This window comes from Salmo trutta, chromosome 6 (assembly GCF_901001165.1).
Source record: "Salmo trutta chromosome 6, fSalTru1.1, whole genome shotgun sequence".
Classification (NCBI taxonomy): domain Eukaryota; kingdom Metazoa; phylum Chordata; class Actinopteri; order Salmoniformes; family Salmonidae; genus Salmo; species Salmo trutta.
Genome location: NC_042962.1, coordinates 17,889,725 through 17,908,220, shown reverse-complemented (window position 1 = coordinate 17,908,220; position 18,496 = coordinate 17,889,725). Strand labels below are relative to the sequence as shown.

Below are 18,496 nucleotides of genomic sequence, written 5' to 3'. Positions count from 1 at the left end.
TCGAAACATGTATTTATTGAGGTATCAGGGAAGCTGTGAGCTTAGTGTGCAAAGAGAGCATCACTGTTGAAACACTACAACTTGTCACAATACTTCTAGACGTAACATGCAGAGAAATATAGAAATATGTCTTCTGAGCAGAGGGCAAGTGCATCGAAAGAGTTGCTTTCTCAGTTGTAAAAGCAGCAAGGACTTTTCACAAAACTGCATTCCGCAAACGACGGAAATGTGAGAGCTAGCTATGTACTGTCCACAAAATTGCTGAACATAGCAAGCCATTTGCTGAGGGCAAATTCATTAAAGAATGTTTAATTGACTCTGCAGCAATACTTTGCCGCAACAAGAAAGAGCTGTTTGAAAATGTTTCCCTGTCAAGATGTTGAGGACATCACAGAGAATATGGAACAACAGTTGGAAGACAAGGTAAAGGATTTCACCTATTTCTCCTTGGCCCTGGGTGAGAGCAGTGATGCACGTGACATGACGCAGTTGTTGATATTCTTACGAGGCATAACCCCATGAACCCCAGACTTTGAATTTACAGAAGAGCTTGCTTCAGTACTGTCAATGAAGAGCACAACCACAGGGAAAGATTTATTGGAGGAGGTTAGTAAGTGTGGGGCAAAGCTGGGACTGAGTTTTGAAAAGTTATCCGGTGTGACCACTGATGGGTGCCCAAACTTGACAGGAAAAAACGTTGGCCGTTTGAAAAGGATACAAGATCAAGTAGCTGAACTGAACTCAGATCAGAAAATGATTTTCCTGCATTGTATTATTCATCAGGAGGTGCTCTGAAAATGTGTTCTGAAAATGAGCCATGTTGTGGATACAGTCACTAAAGGGGTGAACTTCATAAGAGCAAACTCTTTAAACCACAAGCAGTTTGTCTCATTGTTGGAAGAGACAGAGTCGGGTCATGCAGATCTCCCCTACCACATAAATGTGACATGGCTGAGTTTGGGGAAGGTGCTTAAAAGGGTGTGGGACCTGAAGTCGGAGATTGATGAGTTTTTTCAAATGAAAGGAAAATATGTGGATTTCCCTCAACTGCAAGATGAAGAATGATTGGCTTATTTTGCCTTCACCGTGGACATCATGGCCCTCATGAATGAACTGAATTCCAAACTACAAGGGAATGGCCACCCACCTTCCGACACTACTAGTCTGTTCCCTATCAGATGACAACAATCTCACCCACCTTCCGACACTACTAGTCTGTTCTCTATCAGATGACAACAATCTCACCCACCTTCCGACACTACTAGTCTGTTCCCTATCAGATGACAACAATCTCACCCACCTTCCGACACTACTAGTCTGTTCCCTATCAGATGACAACAATCTCACCCACCTTCCCACACCACTAGTCTGTTCTCTATCAGATGACAACAATCTCACCCACCTTCCGACACTACTAGTCTGTTCCCTATCAGATGACAACAATCTCACCCACCTTCCGACACTACTAGTCTGTTCTCTATCAGATGACAACAATCTCACCCACCTTCCGACACTACTAGTCTGTTCTCTATCAGATGACAACAATCTCACCCACCTTCCGACACTACTAGTCTGTTCCCTATCAGATGACAACAATCTCACCCACCTTCCGACACTACTAGTCTGTTCTCTATCAGATGACAACAATCTCACCCACCTTCCGACACTACTAGTCTGTTCTCTATCAGATGACAACAATCTCACCCACCTTCCGACACTACTAGTCTGTTCTCTATCAGATGACAACAATCTCACCCACCTTCCGACACTACTAGTCTGTTCTCTATCAGATGACAACAATCTCACCCACCTTCCGACACTACTAGTCTGTTCTCTATCAGATGACAACAATCTCACCCACCTTCCGACACTACTAGTCTGTTCTCTATCAGATGACAACAATCTCACCCACCTTCCAACACTACTAGTCTGTTCTCTATCAGATGACCAGCGGGAGAAGTATACATCGCTGCTGCGTGCTTTGAACGGTACGTTTTCTCCTCGTTTTGAGGATTTCAAAGTGTTGGAAAATGACATGCTGTTGGTTTCCTCTCCTTTCACCTTCAATGTGGATAACGCTCCCACTGACCTGCAACTTGAGCTTATCGATCTTCAGTCTGATGCAGTGATTGGAGAACTATTTAAAACAACGTCACTGACGAGGTTCTATGCATCTCTCGATGAACAAAACTTTCCAAAGATTAGGAGTCATGCTCAGAAGATGTTTGTACTGTTTTGGTCAACCTATGTATGTGAACAGACATTTTCAGTGATGAAATATAACAAGTCAAGGCACAGATCATCTCTTACTGACTCTCACCTCTCAGCAATCCTGTGCATAACGACGTCAGAAACTATACCTGACTTCACTGCTCTAGTCAATGCCCATCAGAGACTTCACTCCTCACACTGATTCAGTAGTTTAAATGTAATGTTGAGCTTTCTCTCTTTCTTATTGTTTGTTTTTGTGCATACCCGTTAACAAGAGTTTTGTCCATGGTGCTGAATGCACAGTGTACTTTCCCTCTGTGTAGTTCATGTTTAATAATGAAAATACCAACCAAAAGGAGAACATGGATGTGGTTTATTTCTGTGTGTGTTAAAAAGTAAAGTAAGTAGCATATCTGGATGTGATTTACAGTAGATATATCTGTCAACACAGTCATACACATGATGTATAATCTTGTAATATAATTCTGGCCCGCGATGGCAAAAATATATTCTAATGTGGCCCTCCATGGAAAAGAATTGCCCAGGCCTGCTCTAGATGATGTATAAAGGGGGAATAAAGCTTTATTTAAATAGAGATTGGAGTTTTTAGAGGAACTTGAAAAAGTTTTACACTATGTCCACAGACACTGTGCTTGCACGTAATAAATATTATAGTTTAATGTAAACTTCAACTAGTATACCATTTTTATGATTTATGGACAAACTACACCAACATATTTTGTGTTTTATTCAAATAACGTTTTTTTTATTTTTTATAAAATGACCCGAGAATTTAATCCGGACACTTTTCGGTAATGAGAATTTGGGGTGAACATGTACAAAATCCAGGCGCAAATGTATTTTAAATAAGACACTTTCTTGAAAAACTAGACATCTTAGTCCTCAGAATGATAGTTTATTTTTGCAGATGCATCATGGTTTTGTAACTCAATTTGCTACAGACATTTTAAAACTGGTTTCATGAGAATCACCCATTTGGATTATGGTAATTCATATAAACAGAACATGTCAAGGATGCAACGATGTGCAGTCCTTCTTACCGAATTCTGATGCACACTTTGAAGATGCTAGAATAACTGTCCACATTTACTTTTCCTCAGCCAACAAGATGAGTACCGAACAGCAAAATGACTAGCCTACTATTTACTATCCCCTGTAGAAGAAAAGTTTACCTATTGTATTGGTCTGCTTATCGACAAGAAATAGCCCATTCCTAACAGACCTTGGGACAGTGTGGGACGCTAGATCCCAGATTCATACAACCAGTAGGCCTAGGCTACATAATTCTAACAAAATAAAAACAATGAGTCTGATGCAACAGATCAGAACCTTTTAACTTCAAATGTTGATAAAGTATTATTTCTTCAGCATTATAAGCGCAGCAATGCACAAGGCAGTAAGCTAAAATAAATTCCGGCAGTAAGTTAAAATAAATTTACTAAGCGTAAATTCCGGACTATAAACCGCAACTTTTTTCCCAGCTTTGAACCTCGCGGCTTAAACAATGACGCGGCTAATATATGGATTTTTCCCGCTTTCAATTTTTTTTTTTCCAGAAAAACACATTCTGTGACGTGCTCAGTTTTTTGGCGGCATGAAGCTTTCATTAGACCAATGAAATTGCCGAACGGGTTAAGGTCAAACAACTTTTTTGTTTACTGTTTAGATTAAATCGAGCGCTCTCAAACTTCCCATCATTCTGATTACGGTAGTCATTTTGTCACCCTCATCATGGCAAAGACACGGAGAAATGCATATGATGCAGCTTTCAAGTTGAAGGCGATTGATCTGGCTGTTGGAAAAGGAAATAGAGCTGCTGCACGGGAGCTTGGTCTTAATGAGTCGATGATAAGACGTTGGAAACAGCAGCGTGAAGAATTGACTCAGTGCAAAAAGACAACTAAAGCTTACAGCTAATTTTGAATTTTTTGTTACAAGCCGTGTTTCGTTAAAGCCTATTTATTTTTGTTACAAGCCGTGTTTCGTTAAAGCCTGTGTAAAGTTAATTTGTTTTAATGTACCGGTTAGGCACCTACGGCTTATAGACATGTGTGGCTTATTTATGTTCAAAATAATATATTTTTTTAAATTCAGTGGGTGCGGCTTATATTCCGGAAATTACGGTACATGCAAATGTTCGTTCCATAATGCAATTAGTGGGAAAACACTGTTGTCAAAAACGCAATGCACATGTGAGCAGTTTCATGTGACAGAGATGAAAATATCCCTTAGAAATGTTGAAAGAGGGGAGATCTAATATGCAACAACTAGCGTGGTTTTTTAAAATGTGTTATTTTACCTTTTATTTAACCTGGCAAGTCAGTTAATTAAGAACAAATTATTTTTTCAATGACGGCCTAGGAACAGTGCCTTGTTCAGGGCAAGAACGACAGATTTTTACCTTTTGCTAATATGACTAGGATTGTGCCTTTGGCTACTGGACAATGAAAGAAGTTGACTTAAAATAATTGCCTCCACGGATATCATCTGATTTTGTCTCGGCTACTTTGAAGCAAGGTAAGACATGCTCTTCACAGATGAATCCTGGTTTCAACTGTACCGGGCAGATGGCAGACAGTGCAGCGTGTATGGTGTCATGTGGGCGAGCAGTTTGCTGATGTCAAAGTTGTGAACGGTTGTGAAATTGCTGCATGTTGTGTTTTATATTTTTGTTCAGTGTAGTATGATTACTTACTTTGTCATGTTCTTATTTTCATTTCTCATGTTTTTATTCTACCTTATGTTATTTTTAGTATTACATAGTATTACTTTCAAGAAAAGCATTTCACTGTACTTGACATTTCACTGTACTTGACATTTCACTACACGCGACATTAAACTAAAACTAATATATGGTTTTCAGTAATAACTATTTCAAGTTATTTTTACATTTCACGCGGAACTTGATCACTCACCTCTTATGCTGCTTGCTCAACAGTGGATCTTCATGTTTGCGCCACATGCTTTTAATTAACAAGTATACCATGTGACTCGCCCATAGAATTTTTCTGAACACATTTGTTTAAAATATATTTTCTTTCTTTTGGGGGGTGGTATTGGAAATCGTACTGTCGGTACTTCAAAAGTATACGGAATACCGCTGAAGCCTAGTGTGTACCTCAAACTGTAACCTGGTATGAATTGGAGTTAGAAGGATTTACAATTAGCTTGCACTTCCAATGCCTCTTCAACAAAGCAAACTAAAAACAGGGTTGAAACCGGTTTGGAATGATGTGCATTGTACATGTATATTCCTCAAACCTAATCTAAAACCGGTTTGGAATGATGTGCATTGTACATGTATATTCCTCAAACCTAATCTAAAACCGGTTTGGAATGATGTGCATTGTACATGTATATTCCTCAAACCTAATCTAAAACCGGTTTGGAATGATGTGCATTGTACATGTATATTCCTCAAACCTAATCTAAAACCGGGTTTGAATGGTGTGCATTTCCTACATGTTGTTGTCTGACTAGCCTTTGCTAAAAGACCCCAACATACTCCACGTGTAGCCTTTTTATTCAGGTATTTATATCGATCTAAAATTGACCGCCTTGTTTGTCCCTGGAGTTTCGCCACCCAGGGAGACGAGAGTTGGTTTGGACTGGGAGGTGAGCATTCAGAATTGATGAGAGACTAGTGGAGCATTGGAAATGGGAGCGAGCTGCTCTCTCGTCCTCCGGGTTTTTCCCAGCTAGCGAGAGGCTTCACGTCTCCAACCGTGGATGGCCACGCTCCACTCTCGGTTGTTATAGCAACAGGCTGCTGGAGGACTGTATAGGAGTGTTTAGATAGACAAAGGCATCTGTAGTAATAGTACGTCGTGGGGACATCTAGGCTAATGATGGTATACCATAGTCATATCCTGCCTGTGTGTTAAGCTACTACTAGAGGTTAAACACTGGCTTGTGAATGCAGCAAGAAACCCTTATATTGACTAGCCTAGTCTTGATATTTATTTGAAGAGTTACATTTTATTGAATAAAGGCCACTAGGCTAGCTTTTTTCCACCCAAGAGAATTGCTCAAATGCATTAATGTTAGTAAGCTGCTATTCTGACGTACATTGATATCATGGAATTGTTTGTGAAAGGCCAGAAATAGTAGTTTACCACGTACCAATTTTAACAGCATTTGAGCTATGCTCCGTCTCTTGAATATTGCCCATTTTGGAAGGGAGCATAATGTGATTTGGAAATGGCATGCATTGTGTTTTCTACAGTTCTAGACAAGGCAGTGTTTGACATTTAGCAAAATATGAACAAATCCACTCTATTCACTCAAGGCAGGCAGAGTATTTGGCTTTTTCCTAGGACGCTGATGAATGATACCACTTGTGAATCAAAGGACAATTCATTGTGATCGATCAGCAAGGATTCTTAATTAAACACACTGAAGCTCACAAGTGTCTATCTCCTTTACAGGGAAATCTTCCTTGACTATACAGTTTGTGGAAGGCCAGTTTGTCGACTCATATGACCCAACTATAGAAAACAGTAAGTATGTGTGTGTGTGTGATCTCATTCCCTCTCCCCTGCTGCTGGCCTGTGTTGGCAGGACTAGCCACCCACCCAGGTCTCTGAGTTCTGCTGGACCACAGCCAGGTGCATTTATCTACACTCCTCATTCATGGTGAAGCTCACACTACACACACCCATACAGTACCAGTCAAGAGTTTGGACACCTACTTATTCAAGGGTTTTTCTTTATTTTTACTATTTTCTACATTGTAGAATAATAGTAAAGACATCAAAACTATGAAATAACACATATGGAATCATGTAGTAACCGAACAAGTGTTAAACAAATCAAAATATATTTTATATTTGAGATTCTTCAAAGTAGCCACCCTTTGCCTTGATGACAGCTTTGCACACTCTTGGCATTCTCTCAACCAGCTTCACGAGGAATGTTTTCCAACGGTCACGAAGGAGTTCCCACGTATGCTGAGCAGTTGTTGGTTGCTTTTCCTTCACTCTGCGGTCCAACTCATCCCAAACCATCTCAATTTGTTTGAGATCGGGGGATTGTGGAGGCCAGGTCATCTGATGCAGCACTCCATCACTCAAATTTTTGGTCAAATAGCCCTTACACAGCCTCTCATTGCTCACATAGCGCTCCGGCGCTCAACGCCATTTCCTCCAGCTCCGCTAAAAATTGCTCAGCGCTCACAGGAAAAAAAACTGCCTCTGAATTCGCTCCATCATTTTTTTATAAAGAAATATAATTTAACTAACACCCCATCTGCCTTTGACTGTACAGATTGATTTTGGAAGTAGGCTATCGTAAGAAGCTTGGGCTCCCAAGTGGTGCAGCGGTCTAAGGCACTGCATCTCCGTACTAGAGGCGTCACTATAGACCCTGGTTCGATTCCAGGCTGTGTCACAACCACCCATGATTGGGAGTCCCATAGAGCAGCGCACCATTGGCCCAGCGTCGTTCGGGTTTGGCCGGGGTAGGCCGCCATTGTAAATAAGAATTTGTTCTTAACTGACTTGCCTAGGTAAATAAAGGTTAAATAAAAAATTCTACATTTCAACAACATATCATAGGCTTCGTCAGGACCCACCTGATGATATGTGGCGCTGTGTTAAACAACTGGTGTTTTCTCTAATCTATTGATATCAGATACTTCAGTTGTAACTTGCTCTGTTGCGCTCAATTTTTTTTAAAGTAGATGGACAACTTTAGCCTGTTACAGACTCCTCTTTTTTTAACTATAAAAATATAAATACTGTATAAAGCGTGTAAAGTGTTGGTCCCATGTTTCATGAGCTGAAATCAAAGATCCCAGAAATTCTCCATAAGCACAAGAACGTCTCTCTAATTTTGTTCACACATTTTGTTTACATCCCTGTTAGTGAGCATTTCTCCATTGTCAAGATAATCCATCCACCTGATAGGTGTGGTATATCAAGAAGCTGATTTAAATAGTATGATCATTACACAGGTGCACCTTGTGCTGTGGACAATAAAAGGCCACTCTAAAATATGCAGTTTTGTCACACAACAAAATGCCGAGATATTTCAAGCTTTTGAATAGGAGCGTGCAATTGGCATGCTGACTGCAGAAATGTCCACCAGAGCTGTTGCCAGATAATTGTTGTAGAGAATTTGGTAGTACATCCAACCGGCCTCACAACCGCAGACCATGTGTAACCATGCCAGCCCAGAACCTCCACATCCGGCTTCTTTACCTGCGGGATCGTCTAAGACCAGCCACCCAGACAGCTGATGAAACTGTGGGTTTGCACAACCGAAGAATTTCTGCCCAAACTGTAAAAAAAACGTCTCAAAGTGTTCTCTTCATGGATTAATCCCTTTTTCAACTGTACCGGGCAGATGGCAGACAGGGTGTATGACGTTGTGTGGGTGAGCGGTTTGCTGATGTCAACGTTATGAACAGAGTGCCCCATGGTGCCAGTGGGGTTATGGTATGGGCAGGTATAAGTTATGGACAACAAACACAATTGCATTTTATTGTGGCGAAATCCTAAGGCCCATTGTCGTGCCATTCATCTGCCGCCGTCATCTCATGTTTCAGCACGATAATGCACGGCCCCATGTCGCAAGGATCTGTATACAATTCCTGGAAGCTGAAACATGTCCCAGTTCTTTCATGGCCTGCATACCAGACATGTCACCCATTGAGCATGTTTGGGATGCTCTGGATCAATGTGTACAACAGCGTGTTCCTGTTCCCGCCAATATCCAGAAACTTCACACAGCCATTGAAGAGTAGTGGGACAACATTCCACGGGCCACAATTAACATCCTAATCAACTCTATGCGAAGGAGATGTCACGCCGCGTGAGGCAAATGGTGGTCACACCAGATACTGACTGGCTTTCTCATCCACGCCCCTGCATGTCTGTATTCCCAGTCATGTGAAATCCATAGATTAGTGCCTAATGAATTTATTTCAATTGACTGATTTCCTTATACGAACTGTTGCATGTTGCGTTGATATTTTTTCCGGTGTATAAATCAACATGTCTCCAGTGCTGCTGCATGTGCTCATGTGTTATCTTGCTATCAATTACACAGGCTGTGACCTATTTCTTGGTTGACTTATATCAACATCGCTGCGCATTAGTGGTGGGGTAGGTTAAATAAATACAACAGAATAGGCCTAATTAAAATAACAGTGAAGGAAATGAAAAATGCTTGGCAGAGCATGTCCAGAGCTTGTGGCTGAGCGGTACCAGAGCGAAATTGGAGGGAGAGAAGGCCTATGATCCAACATTTTTTTAATCCGATCTACGCTCCAGCCAAATTACGTACGCTCCGCTCCTCGCTCCACTCCCCTCACATCCTCACACACACACACACACACACTGCTGAAACCTGCCATGTCAATGACCCTTCCTGATACCTTTAGCATTTTTATGAATTGGTTGTGTAGGTGGACTCAACACCACAGCAGGTCATTTGCATAGAGCAAAAGGGATGAAGAGCCAGGGGACCTTTTCAGATGTTAGTGTTCTACCTTACCCACTTAATCTCATATAGCTACAGTCTATCATATACATAGAGTGCCTTCATAAAGTATTTATACCCCTTGACTTATTCCACACTTTGTTGTGTTAAATCTATTTTGAAATCAGACTCTTTCTCACCAATGTACACACAATATCCTATAATGACAAAGTGAAGATTTTTTTCAAATGAAATACAGAAATATCTTATTTACTTAAGTATTCACACACCTGAGTCAATACATGTTAGAATCACCTTTGGCAGCGAATACATTATTTAAATATTTGTATTTATTTAACCTTTTTATTTAACTAGGCAAGTCAGTTAAGAACAAATTCTTATTTACAATGACGGCCTAGGAACAGTGGGTTAACTGCCTTGTTCAGGGACAGAACGACAGATTTTTACCTTGGCAGCTCGGGGATTCGATTTAGCAACCTTTCGATTACAGCTGTGAGTGTTTCTGGGTAAGTCTCTAAAAGCTTATTTTCTAAATTCTTCAAGCTCTGTCAAATTAGTTTTTGATCATTGCTAGACAACCATTTTCAAGTCTTGCCATAGATTTTTGAGCAGATTTAAGTCAAAACGGTTAACTCGGCCACTCAGGATCATTCACTGTCTTCTTGGTAAGCAATTCCAGTGTAGATTTGGCTTTGTGTTTTAGGTTATTGTCCTGCTGAAAGGTGAATTCATCTCCCAGTGTTGGATGGAAAGCAGACTGACCATGATTTTCTTCCAGGATTTTGCCTGTACTTAGCTCCATTCTGTTTCTTTTTTATCCTGAAAACTCCCCAGTCCTTAACGATTGCAAGCATACCCATAACATGCAGCTACCACTATGCTTGAAAATATGGAGAGTGGTACTCAGTATTGTGTTGTATTGGATTTGCCCCAAACATGACTTTTTGTATTCAGGACAAAAAGTTAATTGCTTTGCCACATTTTTTGCAGTATTACTTTAGTGTCTTTTATTCTTTACAGACTTCCTTCTTCTCACTCTGTCAATTAGGTTAGTATTGTGGAGTAACTACAATGTTCTTGACCCATCCTCAGTTTTCTCAGATCAGTCATTAAACTCTAACTGTTTTAAAGTCATCATTGGCCTCATGGCGAAATACCTGAGCGGTTTCCTTCCTCTCCGGCAACTGAGTTAGGAAGGACGCCTGTATCTTTGTCGTAACGGGGTTTATTGATACATCATCCAAAGTGTAATTAATAACTTCACCATGCTCAAAGGGATATTCCATTTCTTTACCCATCTACCAATGGGTGTCCTTTGCGAGGCATTGGAAAACCTCCCTGGTCATTGTGGTTTAATCTGTGTTTGAAATTCACTGCTCGACTGAGGGACCTTACAGATAATTGTATATGTGGGGTATAGACATGGGGTCACAAAAAAAAAGAATGTTAAATACAATTATTGCACACAGAGTTCCATGTAACTTATTATGTGACTTGTTAAGCACATTTTTGCTCCTGAACTTATTTAGGCTTGCCATAAAAAAGGGGTTAAATACTTATTGACTCAAGACATTTCAGCTTTGAATTTTTTATTAATTTGTTTTAAAAAAAAATCAAAAAACATAATTCCACTTTGATATTATGGAGTATTGTGTGTAGGCCAGTGACTCAATTTCAATTTAATCAATTTAAAATTCAGACTATAACACAACAGAATGTGGAAAAAGTCAAAGGGTCTTAATATTTTCTGAAGGCACTGTAGGTAGACACACTCACACCAACAACACAGGAGCACGCATGCGCAGGCATACACTCACGATTAGGGCTGTTGTAGTGACCATATTACCGCCACACCAGTGGTCACAAGTCATGAAGGCAGTCAAATTCCACATGACCGTTTAGTCATGGCAATTAGGCTTCTCCAAGCTCTAATGCTGCTGCTGGTCATTAGTAGCCTACCAAACTTGCTATCTGCCTGGTACTCAGCGCTCTGTTGTACTCTAATCACTCTGACATCAATGCAAATGTATTCGAAAATGGAATCAAACACTTCATGTGAGCTCATGTTGTGCAACATTCCCTATTCCCTAAAACATCCTGTGGCGGACTGCACTAGCATCGAATAGTCCCCGCGATATGCAACTGTTCAGGGAAGTCAGGAACCAATACCCGCAGTCAGTCAGGAAGGCAAAGACTAGCTTTTTCAAACAGAAATTTGCATCCTGTAGCTTTAACTCCAAAAAAGTTTTGGGACACTATAAAGTCCATGGAGAATAAGAGCACCTCCTCCCAGCTGCCCACTGCACTGAGGCTAGGTAACACTGTCACCACCGATAAATCCACGATAATCGAGAATTTGAATAAGCATTTCTCTACAGCTGGCCATGCTCTCCTGGCTACCCCACTCCCGGCCAACACCCCCCCCCCCCCCCCCCGCAGCTACTTGCCCAAGCCTCCCCAGCTTCTCCTTCACCCAAATCCAGATAGCAGATGTTCTGAAAGAGCTGCAAAACCTGGACCCGTACAAATCATCTTGGCTAGACAATCTGGACCCTCTCTTTCTAAAATTATCCGCCACTATTGTTGCTACCCCTATTACCAGTCTGTTCAACCTCTCTTTCGTATTGTCCGAGATCCCTAAAGATTGAAAAGCTGCCGCAGTCATCCCCCTCTTCAAAGGGGGTGACACTCTAGACCCAAACTGTTATAGACCTATATCCATCCTGCCCTGCCTTTCTAAAGTCTTCGAAAGCCAAGTTAATAAACAGATCACTGACCATTTCTAATCCCACCGTACCTTCTCCGCTGTGCAATCCGGTTTCCGAGCTGGTCACGGGTGCACCTCAGCCACGCTCAAGGTAGTAAACGATATCATAATCGCCATCAATAAAAGACTGTACTGTGCAGCCATCTTCATTGACCTGGCCAAGGCTTTCAACTCTGTCAATCACCATATTCTTATCGGCAGGCTCAACAGCCTTGGTTTCTCGGGTGACTGCCTCGCCTGGTTCACCAACTACTTCTTCTCAGACCGAGTTCAGTGTGTCAAATCGGAGGGCCTGTTGTCCGGATCTCTGGCAGTCTCTATGGGGTACCACAGGGTTCAATTCTCAGGCCGACTCTTTTCTCTGTATATATCAACGATGTCGCTCTTGCTGCTGGTGATTCCCTGATCCACCTCTATGCAGATGACACCATTCTGTATACTTCTGGCCCTTCTTTGGACACTGTGTTAACTAACCTCCAAATGAGTTTCAATGCCATACAACACTCCATCCGTGGCCTCCAACTGCTCTTAAACGCTAGTAAAACCAAATGCATGCTTTTCAACCGTTCGCTGCCCGCACCCGCCCGCCCGACTAGCATCACTACTCTGGACGGTTCTGACTTAGAATATGTAGACAACTACAAATACCTAGGTGTCTGGCTTGACTGTAAACTCTCCTTCCAGACTCATATTAAACATCTCCAATCCAAAATTAAATCTAGAATCGGCTTCCTATTTCGCAACAAAGCCTCCTTCACTCACGCCGCCAAACATACCCTCGTAAGACTGACTATCCTACTGATCCTCGACTTCGGCGATGTCATTTACAAAATAGCTTCCAATACTCTACTCAGCAAATTGGATGTAGTCTATCACAGTGCCATCCATTTTGTCACCAAAGCCCCTTATACCACCCACCACTGCTACCTGTATGCTTTAGTCGGCTGGCCCTCGCTACATATTCGTCGCCAGACCCACTGGCTCCAGGTCATCTATAAGTCTATGCTAGGTAAAGCTCCGCCTTATCTCAGCTCACTGGTCACGATAACAACACCCACCCATGGCACGCGCTCCAGCAGGTATATCTCACTGGTCATCCCCAAAGCCAACACCTTTTTGGCCGCCTTTCCTTCCAGTTCTCTGCTGCCAATGACTGGAACGAATTGTAAAAATCGCTGAAGCTGGAGATTTATATTTCCCTCACTAACTTTAAACATCAGCTAACTGATCACTGCAGCTGTACATAGCCCACCCAATCTACCTACCTCATCCCCATATTGCTTTTATTTACTTTCTGCTCTTTTGCACACCAGTATTTCTACTTGTGCATCATCATCATCTGCTCATTATTTCACTCCAGTGTTAATTTGCGAAATTGTAATTACTTCGCTACTGTGGCCTATTTATTGCCTTACCTCCTCACGCCATTTGCACACATTGTATATAGACTCTATTTTTTTAATATTTTTTTTTTCTATTGTGTTATTGACTGTACGCTTGTTTATTCCATGTGTAACTCTGTGTTGTTTGTCGCACTGCTTCGCAGTTGTAAATGAAAACTTGTTCTCAACTACCTTACCTGGTTAAATAAAGGTGAAATATAGATTTTTTTTTTTTTATAAAATAGGCTATGCAATTGAGGGAGAAAACAGAGTGATGGCTGCTAATAAAAAGAGGAGGATCCCATCAGCTTTCTATAGACTAGGCCTACTATATTTATTTATTTATTTCTCAACTTTCCTAATATTAAGCACATTGCTTATATTTGCATCAGGAGTATAGCCTACCTGGCTGGCATGAAAATAAACTACGGGGAAAAGTGTCCTCCATTTGCTATTTAAGTGCATAGATGACATGTATTTTTTTTTCCCGGTGCCCCTGTTTTGATACAGTTGCATGATAATGGTCCATTCTAAATCATAACAAATGTCACATATATTATTTAGTACAGTGCCTTGCAAAAGTATTCATCCCCCTTGGCGTTTTTCCTATTTTGTATTATTAAAACCTGTACTTTATATGGATTTTTATTTGGATTTCATGTAATGGACATACACAAAGTCCAAATTGGTGAAGTGAAATGAAAAAAATTACTTGTTTCAAAAAAATTATAACATAAGTGGTTTTTGCGTATGTATTCACCCCCTTTGCTCTGAAGCCCCTAAATAAGATCTGGTGCAACCAATTACCTTCAGAAGTCACATAATTAGTTAGATTGCATACAGATGGACTTTATTTAAGTGTCACATGATCTGTCACATGATCTCAGTGTATATATACACCTGTTCTGAAAGGCCCCAGAGTCTGCAACACCACTAAGCAAGGGCTACCACCAAGCAAGCGGCACCATGAAGACCAAGGAGCTCTCCAAACAGGTCAGGGACAACATTGTGGAGAAGTACAGATCAGGGTTGGGTTATAAAAAAAATATTTTAAGCTTAGAACATCCCACAGAACACTATTAAATCCATTCTAAAAATGTTTAAAGAATATGGCACCACAACAAACCTGCCAAGAGAATGCCGCCCACCAAAACTCACGGACCAGGCAAGGAGGGCATTAATCAAAGAGGCAACAAAGAGACCAAAGATAACCCTGAAGGAGCTGCAAAGCTCCACAGTGGAGATTGGAGTATCTGTCCATAGAACCACTTTAAGCCGTACACTCCACAGAGCTGGGCTTTACGGAAGAGTGGCCAGAAAAAAAGCCATTGCTTAAAGAAAACAATAAGAAAACACGTTTGGTGTTTGTCAAAAGACATGTGGGTGACTCCCCAAACATATGGAAGAAGGTACTCTGGTCAGATGAGACTAAAATTGAGCTTTTTGGCCATCAAGGTAATGCTATGTCAAACCCAACACCTCTCATCACCCCGAGAGAAACCATCATGGTGGCAGCATCATGCTGTGGGGATGTGTTTCATCGGCAGGGACTGGGAAACTGGTCAGAATTGAAGGAATGATGGATGCCGCTAAATACAGGGAAATTCTTGAGGGAAACCTGTTTCAGTTTCCCAGAGATTTGAGACTGGGACGGAGGTTCACCTTCCAGCAGGACAATGACCCTAAGCATACTGCTAAAGCAACACTCGAGTGGTTTAAGGGGAAACATTTAAATGTCTTGGAATTGCCTAGTCAAAGCCCAGACCTCAGTCCAATTGAGAATCTGTGGTATGACTTAAAGATTGCTGTACACCAGCAGAACCCATCCAACTTGATGGAGCTAGAGAGGTTTTGCCTTGAAGAATGGGCAAAAATCCTAGTGGCTAGATGTGCCAAGCTTATAGAGACATACCCCAAGAGACTTGCAGCTGTAATTGCTGCAAAAGGTGGCGCTACATAGTATTGTCTTTGGGGGGGTGAATAGTTATGCATGCTCAAGTTTTCAGTTTTTTGGTCTTATTTTTTGTTTGTTTCACAATAAAAAATATTTTGCATCTTCAAAGTGGTATGGATGTTGTGTAAATGAAATGATACAAACCCCCAAAAAATCTATTTTAATTCCAGGTTGTAAGGCAATAAAATGGGAAAAATGCCAAGGGGGTGAATACTTTCGCAAGCCACTGTATATGTAAAGACAAGATTAAATCAAGAATAGTCTGATGGGTGACAATATTATCCTATCACTTGAATTATATATTATCACTTGTGAATGATGCCCAGCATTAGAAACAATGCCTTTTTTGCGACTTGTTCGAATCATAGTGTCACAAGTGTCGTATTGAAGAGACCAAAGCGCAGCGTGTATAGTGCTCATCTTAGATTTTAATGAATGCACTTCAAAATAACAAACGCTCAACAGTTCCGTCAGGTAATACAACTAAACGGAAAATAGCCACCCATAAAACCCAAAGGAAAACAGGCTGCCTAAGTATGGCTTCCAATCAGAGACAACGAAAGACACCTGAGGGGTGAGGGGCCTGAGGGGCGTCCCTCAGCCCGGGGCGTCGCTGGAGGCCCCGGGCCGAGGGTTGTCGCTGGAGGCCCCGGGCCGAGGGTAGTCGCTGGAGGCCCCGGGCCGAGGGTAGTCGCTGGAGGCCCCGGGCCGAGGGGCGTCGCTGGAGGCCCCGGGCCGAGGGGCGTCGCTGGAGGCCCCGGGCCGAGGGGCGTCGCTGGAGGCTTCCTACGGGGAGCTGGAACCGGTCTCACCAGACTGGGGAGACGCACAGGAGACTGGGTGCGCAGAGCAGGCACAGGGCACACTGCGCCGTGGAGGCGCACCGGAGGTCTGGAGCTCAGGGCTGGCACACCCCGTCCTGGCTGGATGGTCACTGTAGCCAGGCACGGGCGGAGCGCTGGCACAGGGCGAACTGGGCTGTGCTGGGGAATGAGGGCTACCGTGCGTAGAGCAGGCGCAGGATAAACTGGGCCGAGGAGACGCATAGGCGGCCAGATGCGTTGAGCCGGCGCCCTTCTTCCTGGCTGCCGACCAACTCTCGCCTGGCAACGCTGCGGAGCCCGTACCGACCGCACCGTTCTGTGCGTGCGGATGGGCGAGAGTGCGCATCACTCCGTAATGCATTTCTCGCCCCTCTGCACGCCCTCTCCGCCAGTACCATTTCCCGGAATCTCGCATCAAACTCAGCGCTTGACTCCTTTCTTGGCTCCGGTTTGCTCCACGACTCTCTCCTATACGCCCCGTATGCCCCCCCAAAAAAATGTTTTGGGGCTGCCTCTCAGCCTCCTCTTGCCGTTCCTCCCAGTAACGCCGTTCCGCCTTCGCTGCCTCTGTTTCCTCTGGCGGGTGGCGATACTCTCCCGGCCTTGTCCACGGTCCTGCCCCATCCAGGATTTCCTCCCAGGTCCATGACTCGACGTACCTCCTCCCACGCTGCTTGGTCTTCTTATGGTGGGTGGTTCTGTCACAAGCGTCGTATTGAAGAGACCAAAGCGCAGCGTGTATAGTGCTCATCTTAGATTTTAATGAATGCACTTCAAAATAACAAACGCTCAACAGTTCCGTCAGGTACAACAACTAAACGGAAAATAAACACCCACAAAACCCAAAGGAAAACAGGCTGCCTAAGTATGGCTTCCAATCAGAGACAACGAAAGACACCTGCCTCTGATTGGAAACCATACTCGGCCACACATGGAAAATGAAACAGAAAACTAGAACAAATTCCCCTAGAAACAAACCAACCCCAAAACACACAAAACAACCCCCCTGCCACGCCCTGACCATACTACTATGGCAAAATGACCCATTTCACTGGTCAGGACGTGACACATAGTCGCACAGCTCATGAAGACTAGCCCATAGGCCTATATGTTTTAATAAGGTTTGTATCACAACTAAAGTGGCCAAATAACTTCTTAAAATTTAGCACATGAATCCGCTTTACAAGGGGTGTAGAGCCTAACTGGCATATATACGCACCGCGTGAGTTTCAAATTTGGGGGAGAATGTTTTCACCATAAAGATGCACCTTTTATAATAAAAGGATTACATGCATAATTACATTTGTGGTCACTTTTGATAATGGTGTTTTCCACTAATGGAACATTCGCGCTTATAGCCTACTACCATTTGTGCATTGCTGCGCTTATAATGTAAAGAAATATCTTAATAGTTTATCAACATTTTAAGCCTAACGTTCTGATCTGTTGCGTCAGCCACATTGCTTAAAAACGTTTTTTGATGCTATTTGTTGTATTAATTTTTAATCTATCGCATCCCACAACTGTCCCAGACTGTTTGGAATATTTATTTATCACATAGAATAGGTCAACTTTTGTACTATGGGGGATAGTAGATTTACATAGGCTAGTGCTTTTGCTGTTTGTGAGGCCTATTCATCTTGTTGGCTGACGAAAAGTAAATGTGGACAGTTCATCCAATAACTTCAATATGCACCTCGGAATTGGATAAGTACTCGCGCAGTTGCGTCCCTGCTGTGTCTGTCTTCACTTGTAGCCTGTGATGAAAAACCCAATCACGATCATGTGACGGAGAGCTGTGTGAGTGAGAGACACTTCGGATTGCGCAGCACGCTCAGGGAGAAGGGCACAACGCAGCACTCCGGGACGCAAAAGGCATGGATTTGTTTAGGGT

The 18,496-nt window shown here is 42.5% G+C and overlaps 1 protein-coding gene across 2 annotated transcripts in view; it reads left to right on the top strand.

The window, feature by feature from the left end:
- rheb (Ras homolog, mTORC1 binding) overlaps positions 1 to 18,496 on the top strand; it is a 38,396-nt gene that overhangs the window by 5,872 nt on the left and 14,028 nt on the right. Inside the window, exon 2 of one of the 2 annotated variants that reach the window (XM_029755544.1) lies at positions 6,660 to 6,731. The exons of the other annotated variant lie outside the window; for it this stretch is intronic. Coding sequence (XP_029611404.1) covers positions 6,660 to 6,731 — 72 coding nt within the window. The remainder of the gene's footprint in view (positions 1 to 6,659; positions 6,732 to 18,496) is intronic. 2 annotated transcript variants of the gene reach the window in all.